General features: G+C 42.5%; 1 protein-coding gene across 1 annotated transcript in view; it reads right to left on the bottom strand.

The window, feature by feature from the left end:
- Positions 1-5,361, bottom strand: part of PDE8B (phosphodiesterase 8B) — a 48,122-nt gene extending 42,761 nt beyond the window's left edge. The window contains exon 1 of the mRNA XM_015812690.1: positions 5,053-5,361. Coding sequence (XP_015668176.1) covers positions 5,053-5,361 — 309 coding nt within the window. The remainder of the gene's footprint in view (positions 1-5,052) is intronic.
- Between the last annotated feature and the right edge of the window lie 9,838 nt (positions 5,362-15,199).

Raw genomic sequence — 15,199 nt, 5'->3', positions numbered from 1 at the left:
AGAAGACAGATGGCCCTGAACTTGCAAATATAAACCATGAGATTACTGGTTCTTTACAAAGTGACCCATCTTTAAATATAGAGAGAGGCGAGAAAAACATAAAATATGAAAGGGAGGTGTTTGCATTGTTGTCACTCTTCTTTTAAAAGATGCAATACTCTCTTTCAACTTTTGCAGAATGTAGTAGTTGAGGGGGGAAACTTAACAAATTATGTCAAGAGAATATAGCAAATTGCAACCTGACATTTCTATTTTGCAAAGCATTTGAATTTGCATCCATCTAATCAATGGTTTTATGCTTAGTTGAACTATTATGGAATATATATGCTCTCATATTTATTTGTAGTAGAATACGAGAGGTTCTTACCAATGATGGGTGATATGCTTTTGTCCGCTTACTTGCACAGTGGGAAAATAAGTAGATACAGTTCTGTGCATCAAGTTGCAACATTTTAACTAGATTTAGATGTTTCCATTTATGTGTTTACATACCGACTATATTTCTTAGCCATCTATTAAAACTCCATCCTTGCCAAGGTGTTTATTTATTCATTCATACATATTATGGATCATTCTTTCTTCTGAAAGAATTGATATAATTTACCACACAAAAGGAAAAGAGATTATGTAACCAAATAAATCATACAAATCAACAATACATCCATAAAACCACAAATCAATGTTTAAGCAAACCTAAGAGTAAATCAGTTGAAATAAGTCAAATCCAGAACATAAATGCAACTTTACTACTATTATATAGCATGTATATTAATAACAAGAACTGTGAGCTAAAAGAATATATATATTGTATATATCTATCTTGTAAAAAATAAACAGATGGGACCAACCTTCCCTTGCCTGGGAGAGAATTCTATAGGGAATCAGAACAAAGAAATTACAAATAGGCAACTTTTTGATATCTGAGAATCCCACTATTTCTCCCCCTCTCCCCAGCGTAACTAAGTGCAGGTCATTATTTTATGTGGTCACTAAACAGTCAGGAGCAGAATTATTTGTGCATATTCTTTTCTAGGAAGAAGGGAATGGAATGTTTCTGCTTATCCAAAACTTATCAGATGAGCTATTTATCCATGCTGCCATTATTTGACAATTTATTGCCAAATGTTAGTGCTTCATGACCAGTGGAGTTTAGGGCTGCAAAAGATCTGGAGATCACGTGTAATCTATGAGCTCACCAGTTGCTCTCCCAATCAGGAGCTGCCCTTAGCCTGAGTCTTTAACCCTTTGCCAGCCTTAGCTTGCCTTTTACTAAGCAATCATGGGCTTACCTCATAGAAATTATATTTGTTGCTTATAATCTCAATTCCTGCACATTGGGATTAATGTATAAGAATAAACACTATAGTAAGTCTGTTCAGAAAAGGTACAAAATACTGTAGAAAAGAAGTTCTGAGCACCTCCAAATTTACATCCCTATATTCATTTTTTATTTGGTCCATATGTATGTCCATGGGTCAGGTATAGATGGTCTTTGACTTACAACCATTTGTTGAGTGACTGTTCGAAGTTACAACGGCGCTGAAAAAAATGACTTACAACCGGTCCTTGCACTTACAACTGTTGCAACATCCCTACGGTCACTTACTCAAAATTCAGATGCTTGGCAACCGGCATGTATTTATGACAATTGCAGTGTCCCATTCATGTGATCATCATTCCCGATCAGCTTCTGACAAGCAAAATCCCTGAGGGAAGCTGGATTTGCTTAATGACTGCAGTGATTTGCTTAACAATCAAAGCAAAAAAGGTTGTAAAATAGGATACAACTCACATAACAACCACCTTGCTTAGGAACAGAAACTCTGGTCCTAATTGTGGTTGTAAAGCAAAGGCTACCTGTAATTTATTTCAGTCCTCCATCTATCATTTAAGAACCATCTAGTGAATGCTAATTCACCATGCTGGCTTTCTAAGAGACGTGGTGGCGCAGTGGTTAGAATGCAGTATTGCAGGCTAATTCTGCTGACTACCCGCAATTCGATTCTCACTGGGACCAGATTGTTGAGGGCAGTATGCTGACTCTGTAAACCGCTTAGAGAGGGCTCTAAAGCATTATGAAGCTGTATATAAGTGCTATTGCTATTGCTGTTTTGTTAGCCTCTTCTTTCCTTTCTTTCAGTTCTACTCCAATATGTATTACAAAATATCCCCAAAAATATTTTTGTATTTTTTTTTTATGAAAATGCAATGGCTAGAAATTCCAAAGAAGCATATAAATGATGGACTCCTGCCCTTATTTCTTAAAATTCCACCAAAGAGTTCCAAGAAATGAACAAGTTATTCTCATTTAAACATCAGAATAGAAGAAAGATGGGTATAGAGCAGGGGTGTCAAACTCAATTTCATTGAGGGCCGCATCAGCATTGCAGTTGCCCTTGGGGGGCCGGGTGGGTGTGACCAAGGTGGGTGTGGCCTACTGGGTGGGTGTGGAGAGAGTGGGTGTGGCCTACTGGGTGGGCATGGCCAGCTCTACATTGTTCGCATCAATGGTACCTGTGTGGGCCTGGGCAGGAGTGGGACAGATCTGAGGGTCTCTGGCAGAAGGGGGTGGGACCAGGGCAAGTGCCAAGGCATGGTCCATTGTAGGAGCCTCACTGTTCCTCTCAGGCCATGTGGGGGGGGCCTGGATGGTGGTGCGGGCTGCCCGGAGCCCTGGGCAGCAGAGGTCAAATGCCCAGCCTGGCCCTCGAGCACCCATGGCACCAAGCCCAGCCCCACTTCCCCAGGGGGTGTACAGCTGCACTTACCTCCTCCTCAAGGCTGCTGCTGCTGTGCTTGCTCTCCTTAGCCAGGTTGTTCATGATGGATACCAGGGCAAAGTCAGAGGGAGACTGAATGTGTTTCAGCATAGATGGCTACCACAAAAATGTACATTGGCTCCCGGCCGGCCGGCCTGGGCCAGGGCCAAGGCAGTGGGGGCCGTTCCCTCACTGTTTCCAGGTTGGCTTTGTGGGCCACATGAAACCACTTCGCGGGCCGCATCCAGCCCCCCGGGCCTTGTGTTTGAGATGTCTGCTTTAGAATCAATAATTACTTCAGGTAAAATTACATGAAGAAGCAGGGCCCTATGTCAAGTTCTATATTCTAACCAAGAAAAAGGCAACAAGTCCAAATGTTTTGAATCCAACTCCAGTTGGGGCCAGCCAACATGGTTAAGAGCACAAGGTTCCCAAACTCTTCTGTGATCACTGTAGCAATCCTGTCAAATCCCCTAGATTCCCACTCTTTAAGTATTCTTTGAGCACTGACTACTCACCTCTGACAGTTTTCCAGGAACACTGAATGTGCTGCCTGCAGGAATTAGACAAATATTATCCTTCATCCCTGCACCAGCTTAAATGAATTTATATATTTTCTGTTGTTGTTAAGAAAATAAATGGACCAATAATTGACCTCCCTCTCTCAAGGGATATTTTATTTATTTATTGCTTTCATAAGGTGGTTCTGTTTTAACTTATGTTCCACGGTAGTATATGTATGTTTAAATAAAAATGCATTTGGGATACATTCTGGTAGATAAAGCACATGGATTGATAAAGATAAAGACAATGAAGTTCCCAAAATGTACAGAACCTTAACCCTGAATTTCAATGTGATTCCCACCAGCCAACGTACAGGAGAGGACATTGGCCAATGTGCTTGTACCTGACCAGACAGGAAAAACCTGGAGAAGAAGGCATTGGGATGCCATGGCAACCACTGCACCCCATGTGCCTCTGCTGCAGCCTTTCTGATGGCCAACCTCATGTTTCCTCCCTTATCACCTTCTGTAGCGCACGGGAGGTTCTGCCCTGACAGCCAAAGCAATATCATGTGGGAGACTAAACACACTGCATTTACTTTAGTCCCCTTGTCTCAATGTGGTTTTCATTCCTCATCTCCTGGGAGACAGATAAAAAGACTTCACTAAACAGCCCAAAGACAGTTTTGGGTCAAGTGGCTCAAAGCACTTCATTTGTTCCTTTTTAGGATTCAAACAGCTTTTAAATCAGCCTTTCCCCAGCTGAAGCCAGATGTGTGGGGACTTGAGACTATGTCAAAAACAAAAGCTGCAACTGAACCCAATGAGAGAATCTTAGACGGGAGGAAACTGGACTAAATTATGAAAGGGGGTGTGAGATGAACTTGGCTGAAGAATTCAGGAGTGACTCTCTAGCTTGGCTGGTTATTTCAAATGACTGACTCCTAACTGGGAGTTAAGGAGTACTGGAGAGGAAATGTGGAGAAAAGGTTTGCCCAAGTAAAGTTCTTCTGGGGAATATTGATAGTCCCACTGAGATAATTACTATTTTGACTATAGGGCCAGGTCTTAGTTAGAAATCTCTGTTACTGTAACTTCCTCAGAATGTCTCTGTTACCTGAAAGGGTGAACTCTGGTGGTGGCGGTGGCAGGGCAGAAAAACTCTTCCTTTTCTTCATCATGAGCAGCGGTTCTCAACCTATGGGTCGCGACCCCATTTGGGGTCGATCGACCATTTCACGGGGGTCGCCAAGCAAGGCTGTCCGCCATTTTTTTCCCCTTTTCCGGCGGGTGCCTTACCTCCCTTGGGCTGAGCCAGCTGGTGGTCGGCCTGCTCCGTCTCTGCCGCTTGCCAGCTACGCCTCGGCCGGCGCAGGGGGCGGAACCACGCATGCGTGGCGCTCCCGGGCAGGGAAAGTCCTCGACTTACGACCGGTTTAGTCCCCAACTTACGACCGGTTTAGTCCTCGACTTACGACCGGTTTAGTCCTCGACTTACGACCGGTTGGGGGTCGCGGCATTAAAAAGGTTGAGAACCACTGATCATGAGGTTCTTCCTCTTCAACCCAATCTCATGCCCTTCTGACTTTCCCCTCCAGATGCTCTCCTAATGTGTTGGACTACAGCTTCCATTATCCTCGTGTCAGCCCCAGACTTATACCCCTGCATATCAGGGAAGGATAATGACAGCTTGGTCCTACACATCTGGAGGGAACCAGATTGAGGAAGGCAGCTCCGTCTTCCAGCCGCTGGAAGAGATCTGGATAGCGCCCAGCAGGTGCAGCCCTTACCTTGACGCTACTCCGGCTGGTCTGGGTCTCCGCCTCGACGCCACAGCTGGGGTGGCCTCCGCTCCTGCCCACCTCCCTGCGCGGGTAGGCCGGACAGTTCGGCGGCGGCGGCGGCGGCGGCTGGCGACTCTGGTAGGCGAGCACCGAAGGGATTGAGTCGGCCGCGTCAGTCTTGATGAAGAGCCCGTGCAAGGTGGCGGCCGTTCCCTGCGAGACGGCGGCGGTCCGATGCGGCGAATTGGACTCGTCCGAGTCGCGGCAGTAGATCACGCCGCTCTGCGAGACGTGGATGCTGGGCGCGCAGCCCATCCCTCTGCCGCGCTGCCGCGCTGCCGCCTCGCCGCCCTCGCCCCGACCGAACGAGCCGGCGGGGCCACACCAAGCCTCCCTCGCAGCTCTCGAGCTCTGCGGAACGCCGAGCCCAGCGGACCGGAGCGGAGCCGGCAGCTCAGCCCAGAGCGGGAACATCGGCCGTCGGCCTTGGGAGGCGGCGGCGGCGATTGAGACTCGCCATGCCCTCCTCTCCGTCGGCGGAGGCTACGCGCTGCCCGACTCAGGGCGCAGGCAGCAGCTCTCGGGCGAGCCCCGCCGGTCCCCGCCGTGCTGCTTCCCTGCGGCGAGGGGGCCGCGTCCTTCCCCGCCGCCAGGCAGAGACGGGCAGCGCGAGTCCGCCGCGCTCCATGGTGAGGGCATCCCTCGCAGCCCGCGTCAGGGAGGAGGCGGGGGCTGCCCTCCTGGCGGAAATCTCGGAGCACGACGGCCGCCGCTCCCCGCTCCCTCAGTTCGCCTTCCGGAATCGCTCGGCATCCTCCCGAGCTGCGCTTCGGCTTCCTCCTCTCTACCTCTCTACCCGGACCCCTTTATCCCAAGTCTCGGGCGCCCAGCCGCCGTCCCTCCTGGTCCGCGGCCACTGCTTGCCGCGGCCACTGCATGGTGCCGCGGCCACTGCATGGTCGTCCGCGGCCACTGCTTGCAGCGCATCGGGGCAGCCGTCCATCCGTCCGTCCGGGCTGGGAATAAACCAAAGGAAACGGCGGGCAAGCTGAATGTGGGGGAAGGAGAGCGGGCCACACTCCTGCCCTTCAGCCCAGGAAGGGCTCGGTAGGATCAGCTGGGCTGCCTTCATCTTTATCTTAGCCTCCCCTGCTACCGTAGAAGAGGAAGAATTTTCGCCCAAAGTTTTGGTAGGGGGCCAAAATTATTGGACTGGAGCAGCAGCTGGCAACCCTCTGAACTGCTTCATCCCACTGGGGAGAACATAGAGTGCAACACCGTATACAGTGAAAAAGGGCCTTCTCACTCCCATTGAACAAAATTTACGCCCTTTCCCTGAGACAAATCCAGAGTTTTCTCCTTTGAATGCTGTTCCAAACTGGCCATTAGTTTGTTTTCTCCAAACTGCTTTAATGAGGGCCTTTGGGCACCGAGTGGGCTTCAACAGGGACTCCATCTCTTCAAGTCTACCAGCCATCCTATTGTTTCTGGGTTATGAACTGTCCCCAAATCAAGGAATGTCTTTGAATATATACCTGGATAAGTAATGGGACTTTCTTATTACAAAAACTGCCTTCAAAAATAAAATATATAGATTAAACCAGGTGCCTAAACCTATTGAGCACAAGGGTAGCATTTCTTTACAAGGTCTTTTTGAATCTTGGGTGCAATAACCAAGATTGTGTTTTTAACCTCAGCAACTTTAAGTTGTGTGAACTTCGATTCCTAGAATTCCCCAGAGAGCATGCTGGCTAGGGAATTCTGGGAGGTGAAAACCATACAAGTAGTCCTCAATTTACGACCATAATTGAGCCCCAAATTTTTTTTGCTAAGTGAGACATTTGTTAAGTAAATTTTGCCCCATTTTACGACCTTTCTTGCCACATTTGTTAAGTGAATTACTGCAGTTATTGAGTTAGTAACATGGTTGTAAAATGTATCTAGTTAACCCATTGACTTTGCTTGTCAGAAAGTTGCAAAAGGTGATCACATGACCTGGGACACTGCAGTCATTATAAATATGAGTCAGTTGCCAAGCATCTGAATTATGACCACATGACCATGGAGATACCATAACAGTCATAAGTGTGGGAAATGGTCATAAGTCACTTTTTTCAGTGCTATTGTAACTTTGAACAGTCACTAAACGAACTGTTGTAAGTTGAGGACTACCGGTACATTTTAAAGTTGCTGAGTTTGAGAAACTGAAATAATTGAAGCTGTGCAACCTCAAAAGGCAAAGAAATACAAAGATGTGTTTAACAATGAAATAAAACTCCGGGGCGGAGTCATAAAGCAAGGCAGTAGAGAGGTAAAATAAGTAAGATACGATTCCATATTTTTAGGGCTTTAAAATTTAAAGCCAGCACTGAGTCAAAAAATAGACTGGTAGCTGGTGAGAATTGATGTTACATAATCTGAACGGATAGATCCCACCAGAACCTTTGCAGTCACATTGTAGACCAGATGAAGCTACTGATCTTCAAAAGTACCGTAGCATTACATGAAGAAATTGCATTAAGCCTCAATACCCTGGAAGCAGCAGCAATTTGCTTCAATAGCATTGGATTGCCTACCACTGCTATAAACCAAGAGGGCACAGCTATGACTTCAAAGCCCTAAGGTTACTATGGGAAAGAAAGAAGAGATCCAGAGCCCCTCTAAAAGTTGCTATTCAATTGTAATTATAAAAAAAATGAAAGGAGAAAGAAATGATTACATATACATGGAATAATATTTGAGTTTTTATCAATTTAATTTAATTTATTAAAAAATTGCCTTGGCCTCTGATATATCTCTTGAAGGTTAAATGCAGTTCTCAAACCAAAAAAAGGTTATACATCCTTTATGTATCACTAAATTCATTTTTTATGTTTGGCAACATAATTTACAAGTATGTTCTTTAGTTGTTTATTAGTCTTAGGTTTTTACACAAGTTTAGGGACACTTAGATATATAAGCACTATGTATTCCTAATAAATGTATGAATGCAGCTAATCCTGACATACGTCTATAATAATGACAGGACATCAACACTTATTTAAAAAAGATATAGATGTAATAGTAAGCAACAAATAAATAAAAAGCAAACAACTCAAGATTGCATTCACAAGATTAATACAAATGTTTTTCATACTTTGGAAGACAATAATTCAGAGAAGGAAAACAATTTTGGAGTACTGTCATCCGCTTAACTGTCATCAGCCTTGTACTCTGTATTTTCATTTTGAATTTTGATACGATGAAAATAATTCAGACAGAAGCTTTAAGAATAGTAATGCAGATCAATTCTAAGAAGACCTACTAAAATAATTGACCAAATTTAAAATCAAGAAAAAAGACAGACACGGGGTGAAAAAACTCAACAGTAATGGCCTACTACTGCTTCTGAGCAAGTGTGCCGAGCACAACCTGTGCATCACTAACACAATGTTCAGACTTGCAACAACCTGAATGCATCCCAGGTCCCCTTCTTCCCCAGTCTTCCTGGGGTCTTCGCTTTGGAAATTATCCAATCTGGGGATTTATATTTCTAAGTCCACAGGGAGGAGAAATAAAAAACAGTCTCACCCAGATCTCAGCACATTGTTGACAATCAGGTGTTCGGCGGCATGCCGCAGCATGCCACAGTTCTTTGCTTCTTTCCCAGTTGTCTATGACTTGGGCTACCTGTATATTTACTGGCAGCCTTTCTCCCATCCGTTTGAAGAGGTTCCTCAGTTCATTGGGGCCAACTGCCATCAGCTCCAAGCTCCCAAGACTTCCCTTCCTGTTTGTCGCCTCTCCAGGGCAACCTTCTGACCCTTTGGGGTCTCCAGACAGAGCAAAATCGGACTAGGAAACCAGAGCCCTGATTTCTTTCGCCTGTCTCGTCATGACACCAAACTGGAAGTTCTCAGCAGCCAATCTTGGTTGCCCTAGACCTGACTCCCTCTACTTGTGACATCAAGAAAGCAATCTAACAAATGAACTCAAATAACACAATAGGGCGGGATGGCATTCCTGCTGAGTCCTAAAAAGCACCTGACCTAAAAATGTTACAGAAGTTTCAAGATATCATGGAAGACCTTTGCTTCACAGAGGAGATTCCTGGCAACTTCATTCATTGAGGATCTCAATGGGAAGCAAATGAGATTGCAGAAACTACAGAGGTTTCTCATTGTTATCCAAATACCAAGAACCAAAAATCACTGTTGACAATACCCAGCTGAAAAGCGCAAAGAGAAATGTCGGTGGTAAAAGCAAAACATTTAGAAAATAATATTTCTATTTGTCTAGCTTGTTCTTTCTAGATCTGTTGTAGGGAAGTCACTCCTATCTTAGTAAATGTTCTCATATTTCCAAACTAAGCAAAAAAATAAATAAAAATAAAGATGGTTTAAGTGTCCTTTTCTCTTTTATTATAAGGAAGCACAGCTTCTTAGCAATTTTCATGGAACTTTTCACCACTAGAAAAAATATGTAAAAACATATAACAATGGATTATTGGAAGATTTCCTGTATAAAGTTAAAAAAGTGGACATGAGCTGAGACAGTAAATTAAAGGATCGCGGACTATAGCCCGAGATTGCACAATAAACAAAGCACTTGGCTACATAAACATTAAGCAGCTTATCTGTTGTTTTCAAAAACTTGTTATGAATGGTTGGTTTTACAGCCAGAAGCTGCAAGTGTAACATAGAAAATATATTAGAGAAACAGAAACAAATGATTGTTGTGTCATCTTATATTCTTACTAAAGGACACTCTGCCCCCATGAATTCAAGGGTATATAGTGGCAAGTCAGACATTGGTTAAAATTGAATATCCTCTTTTGCATAAATATAAGTTGCTTCTACTAGCACAAAATCACCACTGAATATAATAGCAAAATGATAAATATATGTATTGGAATTAGGAAATAGCAATCACAATTTCCTGACAGATGACAGTGACAGTTTGGTCATTTCCAGGATATAAAACATAAAATCAATCCTGATTCCAGCACTCAAAGCACACAGATTCCATTCATTATCTAATCCTTCTTTTGTGTTATTTAGCAAAATGTAAAGCATCAAATTGTATTTGATGCTAATGGACCACTAGTGAAACGGAAATAGAAACTGAAATGGATTTTCTTCTTCCTTTTGTAGCCCATCTCACACAAATATATGTTCCACAGGGGTGGGGAGAAACTGTGTTGCAGATTGGATACCATTAAGAAAGAGGAGATCAGGGAGAAAATTAATCATGTAACATTGATCACCATACAACACAATTAAAATACATTTACCATGAGAAAATAATTGCTAACTATCTCTGTCCCATCACTTTTCCTTCCTGTTTATTGCATCTCTAACATTCTCTGTCATTCGTGCTTTACCATCCCACGTAGTACATTCAAACTCTGGTAGCTACTTCCATTCACATTTAAAGCAGTCATTCTCAGGCTGAAAATAGTGCTGTTCAAGCCAAAATGGCTTTCGATTTTCTTTCCATATCCATTTATTTTCAGGTTGGCCTCAGCAAGCCAGATGCATCTCACTGGCCTGTTTGTTTTAAAGCTCAGATGTTGGTGATATCAATTTTGCTCTCTGTGTTCATGCTGACCTAACCCTAACCCTAAGTGGAATTTTCCTCCAATGGGATTTTCCCATGTATTTTATCAGGAAACATAGATAGGGTAGACTAGAAAAGTCAGCACCACCCTAACCATACCCAAGCACTCCGAGTTTGTTGGCAGTGTCCATTTTGCTCTCCGAGTCCATGGTGAACTAACCCTAACCCTAAGTGGAATTTTCCTCCAATGGGATTTTTCCATGTATTTTACCAGGAAACATAGATAGTGCAGACTAGAAAAAGCAGCACCCTCCTAATATCCAAGCACTCTGAGTTTGTTGGCAGTATCCATTTTGCTCTCTGTGTTCATGCTGACCTAACCCTAACCCTAATTGGAATTTTCCTCCAATGGGATTTTCCCATGTATTTTACCAGGAAACATAGATAACGTAGACTAGAAAAGTCAGTGCCCTCCTAACAATACCCAAGCACTCCGAATTTGTTGGCGATGTCCATTTTGCTCACTGAGTTCACGGTGACCTAACCCTAAGTGGAATTTTCCTTGAATGGGATTTTCCAATGTATTTATGTAATTGATTGATTGAATTGTCATTACCACCGCATCCATGCCAACCCAATGGGCCACGCCCACCCAATGGGCCACGCCCATCCAATGGGGCATGCCCACCTGGCACCTGACGATACATAAGTGGCTTTTGGGTTGCAGTTTGGGCACTCGGTCTATAAGAGGTTCGCCATCACTGCTCTTGCTTCTGCTGATATTGTTATAAGAAGCTATGACTGCAGATTCCCAGCAGCACCTAGCAATCTCCTGTCACACAACATGTATAGGGCAGTTCCAGATTGTTATCTGCATCAGAAAGATGGAGCAGCAAAAGCAATCCATCTTGATCATGCCATGACTCTCAACTCAGCTTCCCCAAATAAGAAACTTACAAGAACATGCATTTATAGCTGAGGCAGTTTCAGTCAAGTCATGGTTGCTGCATTTGGTATGAGTGCCTCTCAAGTTTTTGTACCAATGTGGGATGTTTTCAGATGGAGAACACCCTATTTAGAACCATGAAAATGCATTGTGCCGCGTGTGTTTCAAAAAGATGCCAGGATGTTAAATGAATGTGTGGGAAATCAGCCCCCCCCCCGAGAAAGAAATATTTTTGGAAGTATTTAAAAGGCAGAATATATTTCCCTAAAGGATTTTGAAAGCAGAAACCAACCCTCCCTCCCCCCAAGTCTCTCTGCCCCAAACAGAAACCAAGTCTATGCAGATATGATAATCTTGTCAGACCTGAGTCAGGAAACGGATTAGGAAGAAAGATCTCTAGAATCAACAACCCCTCACACCAAAAATCTAAGAGTCATCAGCCACAGCCCCAGGGAAGCAGGATATGACCCTTGGGGCATAATAGGATTAACCCAGCACCATCAGAATACCAGAAAAGCACACTCAGACTCAGGTCAAAGTTCATGCCACAGGAACAACTCCAAACAAAAGGCTCAGGAAGGTATAAAAACCCACTCCCTACATGTGCTCACTCTCTTTTCTTCCAGAGCCATCTTTCTGTCTGGCTCTCTCCTCTTCAATAAACTGCAACCTTCTTTCTAAAGCAGTCACCATGTTGTTTATTCCCAGCTTGGACTGAACCATGATGAAGACTTTTCCTTCAACAAATGAATGAGGGTGCATATGCCCCTACAAAACCCTTTTTGCAATCATGAGATAGCACAGGAAGAGCAGATAATGCAAAATAATTATTGGTTTGTAATTTGACCTATCCAATAGTCACCAACTGGATCATTATTCTTAAAACTGAAGATCTTTGAAAATAAAAGTAACTGATTCAATTCAAACTGATCCCTGGTTGCAAAATCTAACAAAAAGAAAATACATTTCCAGCTGCCAATATTCTGATTTTGATTTTTTCCCCCCAAGTTTCCTCTGGGCATTTATTTCACATCTGAAATCAATTATATTCTGCAAAGAGTCTTGCATTAATGTAAGATCCCCAGTGAAAGTATGGTTTGTTCTTCTAAGCCAGAATTGATTATTTAAATGCTACTAGGGAAGAAGTTGTTTACCCCCAAGAAGTAACAAATCTTACTAGAGGTTTTATTTAATGCGATAGCTAATTATAATGGATAGATCTATCACATTGTGTCTGTGTGTATGATGCAGATTAATATTTACTGAGCACACAGTGAAATAAAATGCACATTCCACTTTGACTCTGAAACTCTTCCACAATTACAATTTGATACTTTGATATTTGGGGAAACTCATCTTCTAATTCATTCCCTCTTGGGATCTTTAACAGAGATCTTTCTTTTAGGTGTCCTCAGCTAAGAAATGGCTGGTCAGTACAGATGAAGAAGTACTGGTGGTTATAGAATATTCTTAGGAAAATTGACTCCTCTGGAACCCACTTATGTGTTTTTTCAGTAGCAAAGTCTTTTTCATTCTCCCAAGTCTTTCATACAATCTTGTAGTCTTTAATGTGCTTGTTGATTTTCTTTGCTTTGCTTTAACATTTCTGCTATAAGAACTGAATCCAGAATAAAACTTAGAGATCCGAAGGGAGGGGAAGGGAGGGAGTACCGAGCAACTGAAATACTGTATGTTGGTATTAAAAGTCAATAGAGGTAGTCCTCAATTTACAACCATAATTGAGACCAACATTTCCATTGCTAAGCAAGACATTTTTAAGTAAATTGCATTCCATTTTATGATCTTTTTATTATACTTGTTAAAGAAATCACTGCAGTTTTTAAGTGAATCCAGCTTCACCCATTGACTTTGCTTGTTGGAAACCAACTGGGAAGGTCACAAATGGTGATCACATGACCCCGGATAGTACAACTGTTATAAATACAAGTGCCTTAATATTAATCACGTGACCCTGGGATGCTACAATGGTCATAAGTGAGGAAACCAGTCATAAGTTACTATTTTCAATGCCATTGTAACTTTGAATGATCATAAGTTGAGGACTACCTGTAAATCAATCTAGGTACTTTTTTGTATGTTGAAAATAATTCAACTCCGAAGTTCTTGGTCTGGAAAACACCGTTAGATATTTCAAAACATTTAAAAGCATTGGTTTAGTATTTCAATGTGTTCCTTTTTGGATGGTTTTAAAAAACATTCCAGAAACATTATTTTGTGCCATCAGGCAATATCACTTACCAAGCCTATAAAATTTCTAGCAGTATCTAGAGGACACCAGGTTGGAGAAGGGTATTGTATCTTATCACTGTTACTGACATTAAATCACTACTTACCAACCATGGCTTATTCCAAAAGAGCTAAACAGGGCTGGACTACTCAATATTTTAATGGAAAACTACTTGGAAGTCCCATTAAGTCTCCAGGGCTGTAGACTAAACTTGGAAAAAGGCAAAGGCAAACTACTGGTATATTTTTACCAAGAAAAATCTAAACTTGGTTTGAAGGAGGTATAAACTATTCTTGTTTTGTTTTGTCTTGTAACCTTTCATGTGATTTCATACATTTGTCCTGCTCTTGATTTTAGAATTGGGAAAATAAGAATAGAATAGAACAGAACAGAACAGAACAGAACAGAATAGAATAGATTCTTTATTGGCCAAGTGTGATTGGACACATAAGGAATTTGTCTCTGGTGTGTAAGCTCTCGGTGTACATACAAACAACAACAAAGTGATAAGTCATAGATCATAAATCATAAGATACAACCATAAATCATAAGATACAGACAACAATTGATAAATCATAATATACCAATAGGAGAAGGCAGTAGGAAAGATGAGAGGTGAGAAAGATGAGAAGATGGGAAAGATAAGAAAATGGCAAGGATAATAGCAATACAGCCTACTACATGGGTAAATATCTTTAGGCATAAGACATTGCTGTGGAAATTAGGTGTTTAGCAGAGTGATGGCATGGGGAAGAAACTAACTTTGTGTTTAATTGTTTTGGCATGCAATGTCTATAGAAGCATCTTGAGGGGAGAAGTTGAAACAGTTTATGTCCAGGATGTGAGGGGTCTGTAGATATTTTCTCAGCCCTCTTTCTGGTTCATGTAGTGTACAAGTCCTCAACGGAAGGCAGAATGGTTGCAATTGTTTTTTCTGCAGTCCTAACTATCCATTGGAGTCTGTACTTGTCCTGTTTGCTTGCTGTGACAAATCTGACAGTTATAGAGGTACACATGATAGACTCAATAATTCCTCTGTAGAACTGTGTCAGATGTGGTTCTGTGGATATGGAGTGTTCTGTGGTGGTTTCAATTTTGTGGATATGGTGTTTAGTGAGTAGGTAGTGCATGGTTTGTTTAGCCAGGTTCTATGTCAGTCAAGATGAAGAGTGTGGTGACATTGAAGGAGACCATGATTTCTTCCTTGTTGATCTTGGTGTGCTTGAGGCATTGGAGAAATTGTTCTGGGGAGTTTATTGAGTGGGTTGAGTCATTGACTAGGTGTCTGAGTTTCCTCTGTGGGGTTTTTACTGCACTGTTGATACTGTGCTGTTTAACATTGTAAGAGGTGGTAGAATAGTAGAGCTTCTCTGCTTTAACTTGGCCTAAATTCCATTCATCTTTGTTGGAAAAAGAATTCT

Source organism: Protobothrops mucrosquamatus, unplaced genomic scaffold, assembly GCF_001527695.2.
Source record: "Protobothrops mucrosquamatus isolate PMUCROS unplaced genomic scaffold, P.Mucros_1.0 scaffold107, whole genome shotgun sequence".
NCBI classification, from domain to species: Eukaryota; Metazoa; Chordata; class Lepidosauria; order Squamata; family Viperidae; genus Protobothrops; species Protobothrops mucrosquamatus.
Note: the sequence above shows the minus strand (reverse complement) of the source record. Positions and strands in the feature narration are given on the sequence as shown.